This window comes from Hakea prostrata, chromosome 1 (genome assembly GCF_041222555.1).
Source record: "Hakea prostrata isolate BN-2017 chromosome 1, UWA_Hpros_2, whole genome shotgun sequence".
NCBI lineage: Eukaryota > Viridiplantae > Streptophyta > Magnoliopsida > Proteales > Proteaceae > Hakea > Hakea prostrata.
Genome location: NC_142600.1, coordinates 29999073 through 30021196, shown reverse-complemented (window position 1 = coordinate 30021196; position 22124 = coordinate 29999073). Strand labels below are relative to the sequence as shown.

The 22124-nt window shown below is 40.0% G+C and overlaps 1 protein-coding gene across 1 annotated transcript; it reads right to left on the bottom strand.

Annotated features, from left to right (window-relative positions):
* Positions 1–8892: 8892 nt before the first annotated feature.
* Positions 8893–21727, bottom strand: LOC149028689 (putative E3 ubiquitin-protein ligase LUL4). Its single transcript, XM_089138690.1, has 3 exons — positions 21032–21727; positions 10310–10823; positions 8893–9248 (listed from the first exon to the last, which is right to left on the bottom strand). Exons 1-3 carry the CDS (start codon positions 21589–21591, stop codon positions 9111–9113), a joined length of 1212 nt encoding a protein of 403 aa, XP_088994816.1. The 5' UTR covers positions 21592–21727; the 3' UTR covers positions 8893–9110.
* Between the last annotated feature and the right edge of the window lie 397 nt (positions 21728–22124).

The following is a 22124-nucleotide window of genomic DNA, read 5'->3' as shown; positions in this document are numbered from 1 at the left end:
AGAATTGGGTTTGGTATATATGAATATAGGAAGTCATTTTGAAGCTATCAAAATGAAAGGAAAAAGGTTTCTTTTTCTTAGGTTGGTTGTAGTGGGGTACATATTTCCAATTGAGAGGAGAGATTTATTCCGTTCTCCTAAGACAAAATAGTGTCTCGTGTCAGTTTAATCATATTCTAGTTTTAGTTAGAAGATTTCATGATAAAATTAAGGGAATTTACCATCGAAGCTAGGGTTGCTCAAATCATAATAATCTACACTTTTTACTGAAGAGATTACGGATCTAATATTCCTTTGGGTATATATAATAGTCCTTAATCCTTAATATAAAATTACCAATTCCAAAAAAAAAAAAAAGGTGGGGGGAGATTTTTCAACTTACATGGCGTTACCATAATCATTTTTTCTCCCTATTGTGTTTGGCATGGACTGTACATTTTTCCATAGCTAAATTTTCTTTAAAATAGGTTTCCATCTCTTCATGAGCATAGACAACATATAGGGTCTTTAGGTTACAAAGTTCTAAGTTGGTCACCCCCTAACATTTGAATGACCAAATAAATCCTTGTGCTTTTTCACCTTCTTTTTCCTTTGGAGATATACCTTGGCTTGTTGAAATGCTGATCACAAAGTCTTTCATAACACTAAAATTTTTTACTCAAGTCAAAGTTTACTGTTTACATGAATGACCTATGATTTGAAAGACTAATAACCCTAGCTAGTTAGGTAGTCTCATATGAATTTTATATAAAACAGTTAAATTCATAGGAGAGTGGTTGAATAGCCATGAAAATTACAGCTTCAAGAAAATCCAGACATTGGAAGAGGCAAGTATTTTGGCATTACTTGCTATTTTGTGTCTATTATAATTGAGGGTAGAAGATGCCTTAAAATGTTACAAGAGCATCACATGACCTACTAGTATAGAAAAGGAAACCAGCATTGTAAGCATTGTTTGGTACATTGAATTAGTTTTCTTTTTACATTGGAAATGATAGAACATCTTTCTGACTGAATTGTAGGTGGATCAATAGTTTTTGGAACTATGGCTTTGTTTGGTAATGTATTCTCATATCAATACACAAGATTCCCAAGTTTATCAAGTTTTTATGAGAGTTAAAACATATACAATCTTACCCATGTTTTGACAACTCTTTTCATAGAGAAGTTCTAAACCATATATTTTTTTGATTAACACATTTCAAACACAACCATAATGATTTGCAAAAGAAAATTGGTACCTAGATTTAGGTGGGGATAGATACCACAAAAGCTAGCCACCGACGCATTTGTATTATTTTTTAAGAGACAAACATTAATCGGTTGGGTTGGGTGTTTGTATGATTATTCTTACTGTTGGATCAACTACGTACTCATGTGGATAAAAGTAGAATTTCATGGAGGTTATGGGACCTATCTTAGAATTTCATGGAGGTTATGGGACCTATCTTTGAGTTGTTCGATCCATACCCAATTCAACCCCACTTACATACTCATAGAAAACCTAAACTTTCCTTTAGGGTTGGGATCCTCTACTCTTATGGGTAGAGGACTATCGGAATGAGGTCCATCTTATCACTGTTAGAGACGTGTCTCCCCTAAATGCTAGTCTTTATCGCGACAGGCCCTTCCTTTGGTTGGGTACTCTCCCCAGGGTAGGGGTGTCTTCTGTGTCTCGCTCCTTGTGTTCTTTTGGTCTGGGGCTTTCTTTGGGTTGGGTTTGGGTTGGTGGTGGTTCTTCTTTGTGTCTCGCTCCTAAATGTGTAGTCTTTATACGGATGCAAAGACTAGGAAACCTGAACTTTCCTTTAGGGTTGGGATCCTCTACCCACAAGGGTAGAAGACTGTTGGAGTGAGTGAGGTCCATCTAATCACTGTTTATAGATAGGTCTCGCTCCTAAATGTGTAGTCTTTATCGGATGGCTGGAACCCACTTTCCTTTGGGTTGGGATCCTCTACCCACGGGTGAGCTTTGGGTGGTGGGTCCATCTTCCGTTTGATAGGTCTCGCTCCTAAATGTGTAGTCTTTATACGGACGCAAAGACTAGGAAACCTGAACTTTCCTTTAGGGTTGGGATCCTCTACCCACAAGGGTAGAAGACTGTCGGAGGGAGTGAGGTCCATCTAATCACTGTTTAGAGATGTGTCTCGCTCCTAAATGTATGGTTCCTATATTTTTATAATTTTTTTTTTATATTTTTATTTCACCCTGCTTATTAGTTTCATTGGTTTGGTTTTACTTAAACTTGCAGCTAGCATCAAAGTTATCAAGTTACTTCCCTGTCCTCTAGATCTAATAACATTTCAGCATGATTATCAATTTACCATTATAAAGTTTAGATATTTAATTACCATTATATTGTTCTAGTGTTTAATAATTGAACCAAGTGAAACAATAAATAATTCAATACTAAATTAATGAAAGTTAGACAACATAGCGGCTAATTAAAATAATGGAAAAGTAAGAACAAGGTTAAGAGAAGGTTTTATAAAATTATCGTGACTGTTAAGTGTTCATCGTTTTTCTTGTGTGATTGGTTGGCAAAATGGCAAGTCAGGTCACTCACTATTCTCGTCAACACTCCTAGTTCCAAAGCTTTTCAATTGTAGTTTCGTCGGCTAGACGCAGTTCGAAGTTTGCAGAATCCAATATGAGTGAGTATGAACTGAGAATTTTAAATGGAAAACAATACAAATTTGGAGTGTCAAACACAGAATTCCAGGTTTAATACAAACAAAACCCGCATGTGATGTGAAATCGATCGCCTGTAGAATTCCAGGTTTCATCCCATTGCTTGCACAAGCAAGAGGATGATTCAGAAGGGGACCAGACCAGACCAGACCAGACGTCCCAAGGAATTGATCCATCTGATCTGGGTAGGCTTTGTTACTTGGGGTCCGCCAACCATCGGGTTATTCGAGAAGCTAGCTGCAGGAAGGAGAAACCCAGACCATTAACTCTCGATGGGTCCTTCTACTGGCTCTGTTGGCCTGCTTCTTGGTTGCTTTTGGGAGATCTGTGTTCTTTTCTTTTCCTTTTGTTTCTCTTTGTTTGTTGTTGTTTCTTTCTTGGGGGGGGGGGTTGGCTCTGGTTCTGGTGGTTGTATCATTTATGGCTATGGAGTTTGGAGTTTGGAGTTTGGAGTGTTGGGTGGTAAACTTGTCAGAGGATCCAGTCTAGAAAATTAAATACATTGTCAAGCATTCCATTTGACTTCAAACTCAACTCAAAGATATGATATTAGTTTGATAATTCCATCAGTGTTTGCTGCTATTCCCAAGCCTGAATAAATTAAGGAAGAGGGTTCATCACTCATCAGGTCAGCACCTAGCACTTTAAAAAAAAATTCAGTCATAAATCAGTTAAAACATGATATCAGTTCAATGTGGTAGTAGATATATAGTATCACTGTCTATGTCAGTCGGTATAAATATCATCGTGAGGATCATCTATCTATGATGATGAAAGTAGTAAGTCTTCAACTTCTCCCTTTCCCTAAATGGAAAATAATTGAAAGGGTGAGAACATTGTCTGGGCCATGCCATGAAAATCTTTTATATATATAGTGTACGTAGTAGTGTACATTAAACAATGAAAATAAAATGGTATTCTTCAATTCGTAAAGCAAAGACAGTAGTAATGTATCTAGATGCAGTAGTAGTCCAAATTGTGAGTTAGGAGCACCCCTCCCTTTGCCCTGAATTCCCTATTCCTAATTTACTCAGTGGTCCAACTACCCCAGAAAACTAACTAGGATCTGAGTCTTGTATTACTTACATCCAAGTCCAAGTACTACGAGTTGAGTTCAAACTCAAGGATGAGGAGTTAGAAGAGCACATCAAAAACCAATGAGATATTCATGCATGCCACACATGGAAGCCGACCATGATTTTGTTTTCAAAAATGATAATTCAGAGATCCTTCCCCAAAAGGCCCAGAACACCGTTTTGGACTTGCATCTCTTCCATGCACCCCACCCCACCCAGATGGCCAGATGGCCCAGATCTTAATCCTAAATAAAAGACAAAAAAAAGGAACCACAGACGCGGACGGCTTCTTTTCAGTGGAGGACCAGAAGACACTCTTCACACCCTCTTTTCTTAGATCTTCGGTTAAGAATCATTTCAGCTAGCTTCAAAGAAGATTCAAACTCACACCAAATCTACCCTTGACACAGAAGCTTCTTTCCAAAACACACAGAGTCGCCCAGTAAGTAAACTTATGTTGTTAGATTAGAGTTAAAAAAGACTTGTGGGTTTGGCCTGGCATTTCCCCAGAAAAAGGAAGAAAAAGGCACGAGGGCTCTCAACTCTCATGTTTATGTTTATGCTTTGAACAGAGAGTCGTTGAAGCAATTTAAAGTGTAGAATGAGAAATCCGGAAAGCAAGAGTTGAGTTTTTAATTTAAAAGCAAATGGGAGGGGAGGGAAGTGGGGTAGGGTGTCTGAAGTCCAAATAACGGGTTTACCCTTTAAGGATATGTTTAAATATCCAGGCAGTCATGCTGGTCAAAAGAAACCCAAAACAGAAGACCCGTGACAGATCCAGAGAGAGAGAGAGAGAGAGAGAGAGAGGTATCTAAGGTGGCTTCTCTTCGCTTAGTAATAATTGAGTAATGGATTTAAACACTACTACCTCATCACCATTTTCAGGCTCTCAGCTCTTCCGTCAGCATTCCATGTGCTTAGCAGCAGCAGCAGCAGGGATGGGGATGGGGATGGGGATGGGGATGGGGATGGTTATGAATCCTCAATTCATGTCTTCGAAAGAGACACATTTTTCAACCAAACCTGGTCCAGTATGCCGACATACAATGCTTAAATCATGCTGGGTGGGTTTGGGTTTGGGTTTGGGTGTGCTTTGTATTCTATTCTATGGATGATTGTTGAATTTTAATCAATTAGTTGTACAGAATGGTTATGTGGCTAGCTATTAGAGCATTAATGTTGTCTACCTAGGAGGAGAATCCGAGGAACATGTAAAGGATATCACTTTGTAAGGTTGATAATGGCATAGATATTTTCCTCAAGTGGAGGGGTAGATAGATAATTTTACTGTATTCTTCTTTCTAGTTGTCCACCAATCCCTTGAATTTCAGAGACAATTGTTAAATAGCCATCCATCCATCCATCAACTAGCAACTAATCAAAGGATTCAGGAAAATTTTTTGCCATCTCCAGTTTCACTTATTAATTTCACATTCTGTTCATGGGATTCCACAAACAGCAGCAACTCAATGTCTCAATGTGCTTGTTCTGACAGGCACTTGCGATTGGGAGTAGTACATTACACGCTTAAGAGAGAGAGAGAGAGAGAGAGAGAGAGAGAGAGAGAGAGAGAGAGAGAGAGAGAGCAGGAGTGAGTGCCTCCTTCATTATTTGATCCCAAGATTTTACTGCTACGCAGTGACAGTCATGGGCGGGCACAAGAATGTGTACTGCCACAGTAGGAGAGACTACTGTATATCAAACTTAACTAAGGATATGAGCCCCTATTGACTATTGTATGCATTCACTATTTCCTGCTCCTGTTCACCATGATTGTACTTTTTTTCTTCAGTACATAACCACCCATATGCATTACTGTGTCTATCAGCATGATTGGGACCAGACTACAATTCCCTGAACACCTACACGCCCTTTGCAGCCAGCTTGTGCTGACGACAGTTTTCATCACTGAATACTCTCAAAACTCCTCTATCTTAATTTGGTGTCCAAGAACTACCATTCTCATAGGCTTACCACAAAAGAGAAAACGAACTACCATTCCTGTGAGGCACCTACGTTTGGTGTGGCTGTGCCTGTGCCTGTCAATCCTCCTTGTTGCTCTCATCTCATGACAGTCAGTCAGTCATCATGGTGTATAGGGCAACACCCCAAGGCAAGGTCAAGGTGGTGAAGGAAGGAAGCTTATAACAAGGTGATACACCTGGACGCCTTTCAAAAGTACGGTCACTCTTTTCAACACTTGAGCTAGCACAGTGTCTATGCAGGAACAGCACATGCAATATATAATTAACAACACCAGACTTTAAGCTAATCAAGTTTTGGAACATCTGCTGCAGCCCACGGAAAAGGAAAAAGGAAATTATACTGCATTGTATTGTCACTGAACCATGGCAGTGTTACCTCCTTCAACTGATCTTACATGATTATGCTCTTAATGTGCGGTGCAGTCTCTCTACCTCTCCCACCTCAAATTGTGCCCAAAACGACAACAACTAAACCTGCAACACTCAAAATTTCAACATTTTCCTTTTTTTTTCCTCCCTCATGGAACATCTGGTTGAAATAGGCTGGGTAAGTCCCAAAGGAGCCTTACCCCCCAGTGGTAATTGTGGTCATGTCCTAGGAATTGACCTGGTTCCTATGTAAACATTTGAACCCATGAGAAACACAAAGGTCGAACATTGACCAACGAAGCCAAGAGTTAAAAATCGTTAGCTCCAAACCATTAAAGGATTCAATTGGGCCTTTTCTGAGTAGAGTCATTTTGGTCCTTTTTGGGGGAGGATCTTCTTCCTGATTTGCTATAAAATATCTCATTTATTCATAGTCAGGGGTAGTAAAACGTTTTAAGGCTGAAAAACTGCTTCTTGCTTCTTGACAGTGAAACCATTACAAGTGCTATGCCATGGACATAGCCATCAAATAAACAATGCAAAATTCTTCCTGGTGCCTCACTACATGTCTGCCTTTCTCTATTCTTCACGTTTTTGCTTGTAACATATGTTATCCGTATGTACTCCCATGGTGCCTTTTTTCTGTAGAAAGACATGTAAAAGAGGAAAAGGTGGTGAGTTTTTCCCACCACAAAGAAAGGGAAACAGCAGCAACAGCCAGCTCCAATGCTGAAATTTATGTATGAGCCACACATCCACTCAAGAGTTTGAAAGAGGAGACTGGTTTTGCTTCCCTATTAGCTAGCTACTGGAAGCACATAAGAACACATGCTCTCTCATCCGTTACATTGTCAACAAAATAAAACTAGGAGAATCAGCTTAGAACCGTACCTGGAAAGCTCATAATACTGGTTAAATTTTCAACTGAAGATCCAGAATAATGCAACGCAAGCTTTAGCATAATGACCCACCACACTGCGGTTTACTCATGCCTAAAAGAAATAAAGATAATCTTATTTTGCCTCATTACTATCTCACTATATCATGATATGTCACTTCCACCATGGCTCCACATTCTCCAATTCTCCCAACATATACATCTTAGCAAAAGTTCGTTAAGGCTATGATAGCACCCTGTATATTCTGAATCATGAATTCTTTTCCTAACCCTTAAAAGCATATCTAGTCAGAACTGATTCCTACCATGTAGTTCTGTCTCATCAATATCCTGAGCATTACAGAATTCTACTCATCTATTTCTTAAGTCTGAACCCTGGTTGCTGCACACAGGGTATCGAACCTGACAGGTAGCATAATAACAAACACAACCCCCAAAAAACAAAACACATATATGATACATCACATCAGGCCAGAAACCATCACAGAAATGCTTGCCAGGGATGAAGTTCAACTGAGCATATTTCTCTTCTCTTCACAGTCCCCCAACCTTGTTTTGACACTCCTAACAGCAGCCATTACTTCAAGAGCTAACTTGTGAAGCAAACATTCCCTTTCTGTTCCCTCTAGAACAGAACCCCTTCCCCTAATATAATAAAAAGGGCGGACTGCAAAGACAATCGAAAAACATTGCTTTTATTCACAGACCATCCAACAAGAATTCGAATACACAGATACCCTGTAAGTGTATTCTGAAATTACAGCACAGTTAATTCCCTTAGTATTTTCCTATTTTGTATTCCTAATTTACCTCATTTCCTATGAACATAAACCTTCAATATAGTCCACACCTGGTTCATCTTCTTCCCTATGCTTAGACAATCTGAAAGGAAGACTAAACATGTAAATGCATCCTACTTTGGCCTTCTCTGCAGAAACTATTACAACTTGGTCAGAAAGTATTCCAGAACAATTCCCCCCAGGATTGATTATTCTCAGAAAAACTTTCCTTTGAGGACTGAAAGCAATTTAATAACCAAAGACGGGGACTAACTCGTGAGTCCAGCACAACCCTTTGAGTATCAATTATAAATGGTGCAACAATTCAGTATCTAGAAAAAAAAAAAAACAAGAAACAAGAAACAAGAAAAAGAATAGCAAATGACAAAACCAGAATTTTTATAAGACCATCCTTTATGAACACACATCTCAAAAATATCTAACAGAGGTTTTGTTTAAAGGAAAAGCAAAATCATAGCTAATACCCCTGAAATTCCAGCAGATTGAAGCTTTTCCTATCATCTTTATCAAAATTTGGAAGTCACAGACAACAGTTGCAGGTCTCCGATGTTTGGAGGAAACAGAAAGAGGAGAAGGGAGGGGGGGGGGGTCACTAGGTTTAATGGTTCCAAAAGAAGAGGGAAATAGAAACTAATCGAGAAGGGTTAAATGGTCTTTTCGAATTTGGACCTAACAGTTCTACAGTTCTAACAGAAAAGGAGGCTTGTTATCTAATTGAATTTCCCTGGGGTGTCCATGAATAAAAGCAATGTTTTAGGGTTGTCTCTGCAGTTTGCCCTAATAATGACAATAACAGATGGGAATGAAAATATTCTTGATATATGACATTAGTTATCTATTACTCGCTTTGGAGTCCGAAAAATACTCTCCTTCAGAAATCAGCACCACCATCACCTCTCCTACCTTTCAAAACAAGGGAGTCACAAAAGCAACTGCTATTCAAAAGGTGCAAAGGTGGTGTTACAGAAAAATCCTTTAGAAGGAGGAAGGCAAGCAATTGTGTTGTTGTAAATTATCCACAAAAAGAATAAAAATAAAAATAAAAAAGTAAATGTTTTGTAAAAAGAAAAAGTAATCCAACAAGACATGATGTTTTATTTTCATGTTTTATTTACAACAATATTTACAATCCGCAATAGACCGCAACACTAGACATATCATTCAGTAGATGTGATGGGAACCCAAAGAACGATCAATCTATGTAGAATAAGTAGTACACATGAATAAAAAGGCACATACCAAAGTAAAAGATAAAACAAAAAAAAACCTTTTGCCACACAAGTTGGAATATCAAGAAACATATCTTTCACCAGCCATACGACCATCGTCATCAACTTTGATCTCTAAGAGTGACTCGATGGGCTGACGGCATATTGGACATTTATTAGATTGATGCCTCAATGCGTTTGCACATTCTCTGCACATACACTGAAGAGGAAGTACCATTGTCCAATGTGAGCATAAAGGAAACAAAGATTGTTAAGTAAGCAGGCAGCAACCTACTGTCACAAAAAAGAAGTTTACAAATAACTACTGTAGGCTACGAAAGAAGGAAAAAAATCACTAATTTGTTTCCTTAACTTCTCTTTTTTTTTTTTTTTTTTCTTCCCTTTTTCTTTTGTGTGTGGGTGGGACCTTAATTGTTTTCCAAGAACTTGTAATAGGACTGCGTATTCATACTCAAGACGTTAAGGAAAGAATCTCCACAACAGAACCTAAATCTGCCATGTGATGGATCAAAAGATGGACGTGTAAACAAGGTCAACGCGCTTAATTTCAGGCCAATGCCAAGTGTTGAGACAAGGAATTGAAAAGTTCGGACAACCAAGAGGGCATGCAGGACCATAATGGAGGGTAAACAGACATACACAGGAGGGTAATTGATTAAATTTGAGACAATAAATCTCAAATGTGGCCTATTTTCAAATATCCAATGGCTACTTGCCACATCACTCTTCAATGTGGGAAAACTGCATCTGCCTGTTAAGGAGATCCTTTCCTAAACAGATTGAGGAAGAACTTATCACAATGAAAAAAAAAATTTTGAGAATTTTTCAGTCTCAAAATCCTGATGCTATTGAGATATTTTCATACTTCAATTTTCTGGAAATTCATAATTGAAGATCACAAAGTTTTCTTAAATCTCCAATATCGTGGCTGAACCAGAGAAAGGACCAACAAACATAACCAACATTGTACTGGATACATCAAGTTGCATTCAAGTGACCCAATCATCCAGTCTATTGGCTCTTCTGCAGATATTATGCATATGATGCCTTTAAAGCTGTCCAGAAGACCACAAAAGATTGAATGGTTGGGGTAAATTGGGTTATCTTTTTACCAAGATAAAAACTCCAGGGAAGGGAATTTAGCAAGTTAACATATCACATCCTCTTGTCCATAAGCCACATGCACGAGGATGCATATTAACCTGAATGTTATATTATTTCTCCAAATGATAGAACACATATGCTCTTGAAGGTTCTTACCATATGTCGACAAGGCAAGACAGCTGTATCCTTGGGTTCTGTCATACAAATAACACACTCCTTCCCTTGGTCGTTATCATCGAAGTCAGCTTCAACTGGGTTACCAATTCCATAAATTTCACGAAGTTCATAGCGAACACCGTCAACCCAAAGTATCTGCTTCACAACTCTCACTTTAAATGATACCCCGTTATTCTTTTCTAAGATGGCTTGAGTAATCTGTGCATGAGAGGATGTGGTTGGTGGCAGAGACTGACCAAGTTGATCATCCATGGGCAGAGGTGGTAGGCATGCTTCAGCTAAAATAACAAGCGGGAAAACATCTTCTCCCGGTGATGGCTTAGAAAGATCGTCCAACTCAAAAAAGCCAAGGTCAATTCCAGTCCCTGGAGACTGACTGAATTTCTGGCCCAAACCTTTCTGAAAAGGAATTCTAACTGGCATATAGGCCTCAGGATACAGTGGACTGAAACTGCAGTCTGCCCCTTCTTTTGCAAAGTAGAAGATAGTGATACTGTCATCAATGAGGAAAATTAATGTCAGAATTAATGGCATGATATGTCTGCATCTTAAGAATTAATTACAATTGGTATGTCAAGATCAATCAAACAAGCCAACACTTTGTGGTTCAGTTCCTCGAAAAGATCATGTGTATCATGATACAAAGGCAAAAAAATAGTGTAGATGCTTGTTCAAATAATAAAACAAGTTCCAACAAAAGGGCTTTCTTGATTAAAATGCTTAAAGTGATATGTTCCACAAATAAGAACATGGACTACATGTATCAGAAGAAAATGTATTACCACATGGAACCATAGCTGTTAAGGCGCTGCCAAGGCATCTCTTAGGCGTCCAGGCTGATTTGTAGGTGCCTACATAGCTACCACCATATTGTAGGGTGCCTTCCACTGGTTCCATTGGTATTGAACCAGGTTACAGCACTTGTGCCAAATATCAATTAAATGAATGTTTTTACTTAAAGAGTTATTATTAGGCAAGAGGATATCCCCTATTTCAAGCCAATAAAAATAGTTTAAAGTTCAAATTCCCAAAATAAGAAGTCAACCCTCAAACTATGATGTATTTATGTCAAAAAGTGGGGGGAAGGGTGATGTACACTTTGATTACTAAAACTGCCTTAACACCACCAAAGTGCTTTGACTGCCCAAAAACGCCTTGGATTGCCTTGGCACCATGGCAACTACACACAGTAGACATCATAGGCGGTTCAATAACAATAATCTAGATCTATTTCCGTAAAAGCTCAAGTATTTGACCATAACAAACCAACAACTGGCTGGTTCAAGTAGTAACTAAGTCTATGAAATGCTTTTAACAATAAGTTAGTTCAATCCACACGATTATGTGCGTGTAATATAAATTCCAAGCTATTTGGACTTGACCACAGATGTGAGTCATGTGACACAAGAAGAACCAAAGGCACTACATCCTATATAATTGAAGGCCCTCCAAATCTTTGGAATCTCCCTTTCCAATTCTCCCCCAACAAGAATTTGCAAATCTGTGGGGCTTTTACTTACCATGTACCAAACAAAAGCAGATATCACAACCTGTTCACAAACACTGGTTTCAAAAACTAGCTTGGTGAAGTATTGGAGGCCTCCAGTAATGGCAGTGGCTGCACTATCTGAAAAATAATTATTTACCTTAAACCCACCTAATGAGACTAAGGGCCTTTTTGGTATCTCTAATTCTCATTTCTGCATAGTTATTCATTTTTGTTCGTGTTTAGTATCCATTATGATGCTTGATTTTAATTAAAAGAATAGATAACAGGAAAGTGTATTATGGATTATGGGCCATAAATTCATTCTACTTGTTTTTGTGGTAAATATTTAAATTCAAGTGATTCATATGAAGCAAACTGAGGGCATATTAGTAAAAGTACACATTTTTCAGAAAAAAAATCTAAAAGCAATTCTTATTGCTCTCTCATCTCACTCTCAAATCCTTCCAATGTTTCTCAACACTGTGCTCGCTCAATAGGGGTTCTCCACGAAGAGAAGCTGCTTGTCTCCCTCTGTGAAGCTGCGAGGATTGTCTTCGCTTCAACCTCAATCAAGCCTCAAAGCTGCGAAGGCACTTGTTACCGATAAGATCCCTCAAATCAAATATGAAATTCAATATCAAAACAGAGAAATTAACAAGATATTCTGGCTCTAATGGTGCCAGTTGCCCCCTACACTGGATGGTGCCCTCAGCCAGAGGCTGCCCTAACACTCACATCAAATACTTGATATCTGCTTCTCACAACTTCTCCCCTATTTATAATCCCAACAGTAGCCCTCTCTCTCTCTTTCTCTCTCCTCCACAGGGCCTAATTCCAGGGTCCTAACAGATACTCTCTCATCTTGTCCTCTCTTCAGTCTCCCTCTGTTTAAAGTTTTGTTCTCCCAATGAAACTCCATTTTTTGAAACTCTGTTGTCTTTTACTCTGTGACTATGCTGATTTTACTGATCACTTCAGTCTTTTATTCTAAACTCCATGAGTTTATAGTCTTCTTCAGTCTATGTTCTGTAATTTTCTTAACTAGGGATTATGGATTTGATTTGAAGTGTTCTGGTCAAAGATATAAATCTCATGTTTTTGTGGCTTCACAAGTGCAAACAGAGGATGTGAATAGTTTCTGATACTACCATATTTTTACTTATAATGCCGTGAATCTGTGTTAAAGTGGTTTGGATATGGTTTTCCATTCTTATCCTAATATAGTTTCCTCTTGCCCATCTTCATCAAGCTTCAAATCTAGCTTCAATTTTGAGGTAACTTTACATATTCCTCTAGATTAATATGTTTCTGTTCTTATGCATATATGGTGTAAACCAGGTCTAGGGTTAGGTGTATTTTAGTAATTTCCCCAGACTTGGTTTGCCCAGGAAATTCCACCAAAAGGGAGGTATCTTTTAGGGGTTGTAGGGTACTCTCGAGCACGGTAGGAGATCTCGCTACCATGAAAAACTGAGATCTCGACCATCTCGGCGAGATCTCGGTCGAGATATGCCATTTTTTGGGCGTCAACTCGATAGCCCATCTCAGCGGGTTTTAGGGTCCCAGTTGGGCTAAAATTTGGTATTTTAGCCTATTTAAGGCCTTTTGAACACACTAGTGGCCTTGGATTTGTGAGAAAACAGCCCTAAGTATGATTTCTAAGTCTACCCATAGTGTGAAACCGAAATGTTGTAGGATTAGAGAATGCAAGGTTATGTAACATGTAATATAAAACCATTAATGTTGTACGATTAGAGAATGCAAGGTTATATAACATGTAATCCATTAAGGCATATAAATGAAAATCAAGTGTATCAAATACATCAAATAACTTAAATGTCATCAAGATAACATTCATATGAGTATTACAATCTTGACTTTCAAGAATAGAATGATAAAAGTATACAATCGTTAGAAGTTCTATATAAGTCATTAACGCATAAGTTCAAAAGACAAGTAGAGGATGATTGAGCTTCCTTTGATGTTGTAGATGTCTAAGAGCAGTTGCAAGTGAAACTTTGGCCGAAATCTACAAAAAATTGGGGAAAAATTGAGAGTTCCAGCGAGATATGGTGAGATCTCGAGCTAGATATCCCATTTTGCAAATCTCGCCCTTCATCTCGTCTCGGTTTATGAAAAAATCCCAGATATCTCGCTAAATCTCCCACCATGCTCTAGAGCTTACTGTAACAGGGAGTCAGATCTGAGTTCTACTGTAAACTGAATTCCAGATTTGAAATTCAAGTTAAAGTCAATTCTCGGGTTAGGGTAGACCTCAGCCAGGGTGGGATTTGGGTTTGTCTATGCTGGTTCTGCAATTTCAAAACTAGGATTCACTGATTCAGAGATCTTAGGAGTTCTAAAGGGACCAGGGAAAAGAACTTAACAGGGGGTGGAGCTGCTGCTGCTATCATGGGGAAGAAGGGGAAGCAGAGGAGCTCTTGAATGCAAGGGGATGGGGTAGGGCTGGGCTGTAACTGAAGCAGAAGGGTGGGGGAGTCCTTGCGATGGGATTGCGGTAGTTTCCAGGGATCTGCAAGAGGGGGAAGAGTAGGGGAGACCTACAGTGGCAGGGGAAGGTGTCTCTAGGGTTGCGCACTAAAGGGGAAGAGGGTGGAAGGGTCACGGACAGGGGGGGGAAGGTAGGGATTGAGGGTGGGGATCTTCTAGTTGTTGATGGCTGGAAGTCTTGTTTGAAGGTTGAAGGAGCTTGTTGGAATTACAGAACAAAACTTGAAGCTTGAATGAAGAGTGCTGGAATGCTTGAATGCTGAAAGAATACTCTGAATAGATAACCACAGGATCCCCCTCAAAGAAAACCTGCCACAACTTGGCAATTAAACACTCAATAAACTCTATTCATCAAAACTGAAAATTACATTGCATGAATGGACTATTTATAACCTGAAAACAAAAGACTTTGATTGGGGTTGGAAAACCCTAAAAGATAAGTATCCCAACTCCAGAATTAGATAACTTAGGACTCAATCAACAACTTTAAATCAAAATAGAACTCCCAAAAAAAAAAAAGAACTCCTAAAAGATAAGAACCCCCTTGGATAAGGAATCTTATCTTATCCAAAACTAACTTATAATGGACTTGGACTCGTCATAACTCAAAATTTACTAATCCAAATAAAAAATAAAATTAGGTCCACAACCTTGGACCAAGGGGATTCAATCTAGATCCATATTGAGCCCTAATAGCCTTTAAAATGACCAAATTCCCTTGAGGGGAATTCAGCCAGCTTTGGATTGACTTCCTTGGTCTGAACTTTGGCCCAATTATTTGTTTTTTTATTTTTTTTTTTGGGTGGGGGGGGGGGGTGTTCAACCATGTTCACATCACCATATAACCACTATACAAATTGCAAACTAGAGAACTGCTCACTGTTTTCTGCCTATCTGACTTGTCTCATAACATGAAAAAAAACTCAGGCTTTTGTGCCACACAACTTGGTAGTGTGGTGTGTCTTTGCTCGAAAATCAGGATTTTCTTTAACCTTCTTGCTCTGCCATTTCCATTCCTGTTGGTCTCATTTCTTGATCAAGGTATTGTTTGATAAAGCTTCTCTAAGTCTAAGTCATGTTGATCTCTGTTAAGACCCCTGCTAGTCTCACCCCAAATCCAAATTACAAATTACAACCTAAAATGATCCAAATTACAAAATTAGAGTAGATCTAGACTCCTTGAATAAATTGGATCGTGACTAAGGGAATCTCTCCATAATTGGGACTCCCAATTTGACTATGACTCTTCAATAACTTATCCAAAACTTGACCAAATTCGAAGACAAGAACAAAGTTGGAATCCTACCAACACACTGGATCTAACAAACCTAAGTTGACACAACTAAAAAAGCAAAAATTACCAAAATACCCCTGGTTTTACTATAAGGCCGTAGGGTGTTGGGTTATCCGCCTAGGCCCTGTATTTTCCCTTATTGTGGTCTTGAATCTAGTTCACATTAACTCTCCCCATCTTGAGAGCATCCATTCTCGATGAATGGATAAGCTTCCTCTAACCTTCACGTGATCCTAGAGTGATGCCTAGTGAGTCTGTGTTGGCCTTCCCTCTAGCAACCTTAGGTGGGACCACCTTCTAGTTTGTCCAGAGGGCAGTCTTCTTGAATTCTTCTAGTAGGTTAAGGGGCACACGCACAATCTATTGTCCCTTGTGTTTGAACACACAGTTGCCCCTTACAGGTGATGATGACGTTGTTGCAGAACAACCACGGTTTTCCAAGGATGATGTCTATAAGCTTTATGGGAACTACGGTGCACCAAATCTCATTAGAGTAAGAGTGTAGAGTTATTGGCACTAGACACCTGGAAGTTACCTTAACTCTAACATTGTTGAGGAAGGAGACCTTGTAGGTTGGGGGTGCTTTTCAGTATTTGAGTCCTACTCTCTTAACAAAGCTCTCAGACACCACATTGACACTGCTTCCCTGTCCACGATGGTTTAAGCTAGATGTCCTCCTGCCTTGAGTCTAGTGTGGAATATGCTACTCCTCCAGTCTTCACCTTCAAGCTTAGTCATTAGGATCTTGGACACCATGTTCCAATGTGGGCTGTGGTCCATGTATTCTTTTGCGCATTCCTCCTCTAGCTCTGCTTCTAGTGGAGAGCAAACTACTTCTTCCAAGACCCTTTTGGTTGGTGTCGACTGTCGAATAGCCCTTCTTTGAGGACACTCTCTAGCAAAGTGCCCCTTGTCATGACAATAAAAACATTCACCTAGGTTGTTGTTGATGATTGGGTGTCTTGCACTGAAATTTGGCCTAGGTGGATTCCCTCTTAAAGGAACTATAGTGGAGGGAGTGAAAGGCATGGTGCTGGTTGGGTTCTTCTGGTAGTCTTAACTACTTTGCCCTTTTTTATGATAGTACAATTTTAGCTCACGGGGCTTTGTCAAACAAGCCTTTGAGATCCTCTACGTCAGTCACACTTAAGCCACCTATATCATACTTCAAACCAAGCCTAACTTGAATAATGTCAACAGCTTGCGCTCCCTAGTCCCTATCCTCGAGGATAGAAAATCAAACTGCTAGACGTAGTCGGCAACGAACATGGTGCCATGCTCAACCTGTGGAATTGTTCTTGTAGTCTTGTTAGTAAGTACCTCTCTGGCAACTCCCGTCTCAATCTAGTTCGAAGTCATGAGCTCTTTACCCTCCTAGTACAACTCTGTCTCTCCATAGTGTTCTACTAGTCTCTAGCGACACCTACTAGTTTGGTTTTGGCTAGCCCATCTTTCGGTCCTCTAATAGGTCATACCAATCAAAGTAGTCATCTAGGGCAGCTCTCCAGTCATTAACACTTATAGGTCTAATGATCCATTGAATTCTTTTAGTTCAAGTTTTACCTTATAATGGCCTGCTCCCCTTCTATGGTCTTGGGCTCCATTGGAAGAAGATCGAATATGTTCCTCCAAGGAAGGGGTGTTTGCTGCTGGCCTCTCCCACGCGGCTATCTTTCCTCTGTCTCAAACCTATCATAGATAGGATTGTCATACCCTAGATTCGTGAGTATGACCATTTGCATCCTTGTATTCCCTATATCCACCAACTTGAGCATCATCCCTATATCTATTTTGTTCACTGGTCCCTCCAAGATGAGTAGAACAATCTAAGAATGGACCCTTGGGGGTGAAGGAGGAAAGGGCAAGACTTCTTCTGCGGGTTGTTCTAGGGCAGTCACTTTATTGTTCAACGCTTGTAATTGGGCTACCACATTAGTCAAGGTAGTCTATATAGCCTCTAATTGTCTGGCTACTGCTGATTCGTCCATAGCTGTGTTGATGTGAACCCAAAATCTAGAGTTCACCACCAGAATCTTATTCAAGTTGAAACAAGAATAAGTTTAGGGTTTAGTACCCTGTGGTTGTAGGATTAGGGATGAAGATAGGGTTCTAGAGTTGGGAGGTGAGAGAGACTAGGTTTGGGTAAGGCTAGGGATTAGGGTTGGTTGAAATTCAATCCTAAACCTTGTTGTAAATTAGTTTCATATTTGAATTTTTTTCAAGTTTAGGGTTCTGAAATTTGGAGTTTAGGAATTACGGTTTCAAGGGGGATGGCTACAGCTAGTGTTATAGTCGAAGGCCAAGAAGGGAGCTTGGGGAAGGTAATCCTAAAAGGAATTAGGGTTTGAAAGTTATGAAGGTAAGGTTAGGGTTTGGGGAAGAAGATGATGTTGGGTTTTAATAGGGTTTTGGGAGAACAGAGGGGGTTGCACTTCTCGAAGGTAGGGTAGATGGAAGGAATTTGATTCCTAAAGGGGGGGGTATATATGGGGTTTAGGGTTTGGGAAAATTCTAGAAATCCCAGCACTGCAGCAAGAGAGAAAAGGGAAAAGAAGAAGAAAATAGAAAAGAGGTGGAGGGGGGAGGATGTAATGAATGAAAGGAGTTTGGAAATTAAGGGAGAACGGGAAGGGGAGATAAGTGGTGCTGCCGCAGGGGTTATGGGAAGGGGAGGGAAGCTTGTGATAGGGAGGGGGCTGGATTTGAAGAATTGGGGCTCGGAGATGGGGGGGAAGGGGAAATAGAGAGGCAACAAGAGAGAATGGGAAAAGGGTAGGCACTGGGATGGAGTTCTGTTTGTACTTGCTTGAAGGGGGGGTGATGCAAACAAGGGTTCACCCCCTAGCTAAAACCCTGGAGTGGGCCCCAAGGTCACTCCAAAGTGGCCAATCTAGGGCTGGCCAAACCCTCCTCGAGGGACATTTTGGTCAATTTCAGCCCCAATTATCTGCTGGAATTAATTTTCAGAATTTTATTTTTAATTTTCAGTCTCTTGTTTAGTTTAGAAGTTTTGGTTTGATTTGTGAGGTGAGTTATTGAGTCCTTCGAAGTCTTTCTTTAAAGGACTCTTATAAGTCTTTTATTACAAGAAGAGTTCCTTTCCTTGTGTTTGAGTCTTATTGTCTTAAGGAATCTGTTTTCAAGAAGATTCCATTAGTTGTCTAGTTTAAGTTAAAGTCTTTCAATTGGGTGTTAAATGTAAGGGGAATCCTAAATTATAAAGGATTCCCAATCAGATCAAAGTCTTTTAGTGCAAGGTATAAGAAGCCTAGTTTTTTTTTCATTATAATCTTTAGGTCTGATTATTTGAAAAAGAATTGATTGAGTTAAGAATCGTGTCCCTGTTGAGGAGGCCAAAGTTGAGTCAAGATTGAGAGCACCTTCTTCAAAAATCTAGCTCTCTTCTTCCAGTCTCCAGCATCCATGGCCATCAGCAGCCTCCAAGTACAGCAGACCCCCACCCCCTCTCACCACCTCCTATTCTCATCGCACCAACCCCAGCCCCTTCCCCGGCTTGCACAAACCCTAAACTCCTTTCCCTCTTTCTGTCGTACCCAGGCAGCATCTCCACAGCCCCTGACAGCCCTTAAAACCCTTCCCTTACCCACTGTGATCCTTCCCAGCCCTTCCCACACCTCTCCCATACCCTGCGACTCCCTCTTTTCCTCTCTTTTCTTCATCACATCCCTCCCCACCACTGTTTCTGACTTACGGCAGATCTGAAACCAAGAAAAAGAAAGAAAAGAAGGAAGAAAAAAAGATTGCACAAGATGTTCACAACCCTTTCCCATCCCATTCTCCAAATTGAACCGTTTTCCCTCCAAAGTTCCACCCATTAGGGTTTGTTAAAACCCTAACTTCTCCCCATCATCCCATTGGATCCCCAACTTGTTCCTAGTCTTTCCTCCAATTCCCATCTAGATCAAAGCAACCCATATCCCTCCTAAGAGTTTCCAACAACTTTTTGAGAAAACCATAGGCATCCCATAATATTTTTCATTTATTTGCTGGAATATTTTGGGCAAACCCTTAATTTTAGGGAGACCATCCTAGGAACCCTAACCCTAAAATTGGGCTTCCATAGGTGGGAATGGGGACTTAAAAGAACTTCAGTTTTGCAGAAATTGTGAACATACAGCAGCAGCCACAAGTCTCCCTTCCTAGGGAAACCCACGACTCCAACCTTGGCACCTTCCAATTCTCAAATTTTATTAACATCAAGTTTGTCCTTGCCTACAAGCTAAAGGCCTTATTTTATAGCCTTACATGAATGACTGGACTCAACCTTACAAGGTGATTCTTATTAGAACTCTAATTGGACTGAGGACTCTGTCATAACTCACCCTAGAATTATCCAAATTACAAAATAAGAGTAGATCTAAAGTCCTTGAAAAACTGGATTGTGATTAAGGGAATCCCTCTCTAATTGGGACTCCTAACTTGACTAGGACTTGTCAATAACTTATCCAAAACTTGACCAAATTCAAAAACAAGAAAAGAGTTGGAATCCTACTAACAAACTGGATCCAACAAACCCTAAGTTGACTCGACTAAAACAAACCACAATTACCAAAATACCCCTGGCTTCCTAAAGGGCCATAGGGTGTTGGGCTATTACCCTAGTCCCTGTTTCAGCCCTCACTGTGGCCCTGAATCTGATTCACATCATAGCTAGAAAGTTAACTCCCCTCCTGCAGAAAATATCAACCTAATTATTGTAAGCAAAGCTCTTCCAGAAGTTCTTTGGCAGGTAGACCAATGTTTAGACCCCTTAAAAATGACTGACTAATCAGATTGCAACGTTTTACCTTTTTGAGATAATTGGTGTTTAGAATAATGAGAAATTAGATGGGGATAAGACAGGTTGAAACTTTCAGTCTTAATAGGAAGCTAAGAAACCCCGAAGATCCATAACACCAGGAACAAGGCATACGCAAAGATAGTTGCCCACTAGCTGGTATTGTGTTAAAACCTAACAAAAATGTTGAAAACACAAAAAATAAAGAAAACCTGTCTAACTACTTATGTAGTCCTTCCTGCCTTCTGGTAGCTAACACAGTTTTATCTCTGCAAGTTGCCCTTTCTGTGTCTTGAATTTGTGACGGTTATGGTTGAGATACTGAAAGTTTAGAACCTAACAAATACTCCAAAATTCATAGCATTTTAGCGACCTCTGCCCCCACCAATTATTTGGAATATCATTTACCCCATCCATACGTAAAAGCTTCTCATTGTTCAATAAATAATTCTTGAAACTAAAAACTCACGAAGAATTACCCTTCACAATGAATTGGGAGAATCACACATACGAACAATGTCAGCTCATACCAATGAATTTAAAAAATAAAAAATAAATAAATTCTAACAATAGAAATGAACATGACCACAAACCATGAAAGCTTCATACCTGCCATCGACCATAGCATCGAAAGTAAAGGAAACTAAATGGCAGTCCGGGTGCATCGGATCGACTTCAAGTTTTATGGTATCCTTACGGACATTGACATCGTTCTTGACCTTTTTAGCATTCTGATGGTCAACATAAGGAGGTGGAGTCTGCTGAGGTTGCAAAGGAAACCAGGGATTCCTCATCACAGGTGCGTCATAGCCCGGATTTGCGTAGTAATTGGAACGACCTTGAACCATAACGGATCCAGCATATCCGCAGGTGTTATAACCACCCGCATACTGATAGTAGGATGGATACGGAGGGGGAGGAGGAGGTGGAGGGTAAGGATTCTGAGGCGGAGGATGGTACGGAGCGTTCGCCGCAAAGAAATAGTTCGGCGGCGGTGGCGGTGGCGGCGGGGCCGGTGGTGGTGGCGTTTGAAGCGGTGGTGAAAGATAGCTCGAAGAAGGGAGAGGAGCAGATAGTTCAGGAGTCGCGGAAGAAGAGTAGATCAGCTGAGTATGCGATGGATTGTGATAGAGATCGTTGTTCCTTCTTCTGCTCAACGAGATTCCCATGATTTACACCTGAGCGATCGATTCAGTGGTGAGAAAGCAATGAGCTGACAACAGTGATCCGATACCTTCTCCAGTGGGGAATTGCTTTATCACACAAGAAAGATGAATAACTCGAGTGGTTCAACGCTTGTCGGACCGTGGACGACTCTTTCCATCGTCCACGGCGGGTCGTCAACCGGTCGTTCCGGTCTATATGAATCGGATTTCGTTGGTCGTGAAGGTTAAACCGAACCAAACAAATATTTTATCGGTTTTGGGTTCAATAGTTCCAAAATCCAGAGTTTTGGTTTCTGGTGGTTTCATAAAACCGTAGGCCGAAAAGGATTTGGTTCAAATTTTATCCGGCCGGCTTGGGTTGAAGAGTTCTTCCTATCATAATTTCCACTTGCCAATCATCTGTGCTGATCAATTTAGAAATTAAATATTCAAATAATAGGACCCCATGCCAGCTATCAAAATCTTAGTAGTCCCTCTCAACCATACGCGCTCCTGACCTTCGGAGAAGTGAAAATATACAGTACTACTTCTCTTTG

Coding starts and splice junctions, on each gene's coding strand:
- LOC149028689 (XM_089138690.1), bottom strand. CDS start 21,591: ATGGGAATCTCGTTGAGCAGAAGAAGGAACAACGATCTCTATCACAAT. Junction 10,824..21,031: donor GATGCTATGGTCGATGGCAG/GTATGAAGCTTT, acceptor CATTGATGACAG/TATCACTATCTTCTACTTTG. Junction 9,249..10,309: donor TCTTGCCTTGTCGACATATG/GTAAGAACCTTC, acceptor CTTCCTCTTCAG/TGTATGTGCAGAGAATGTGC.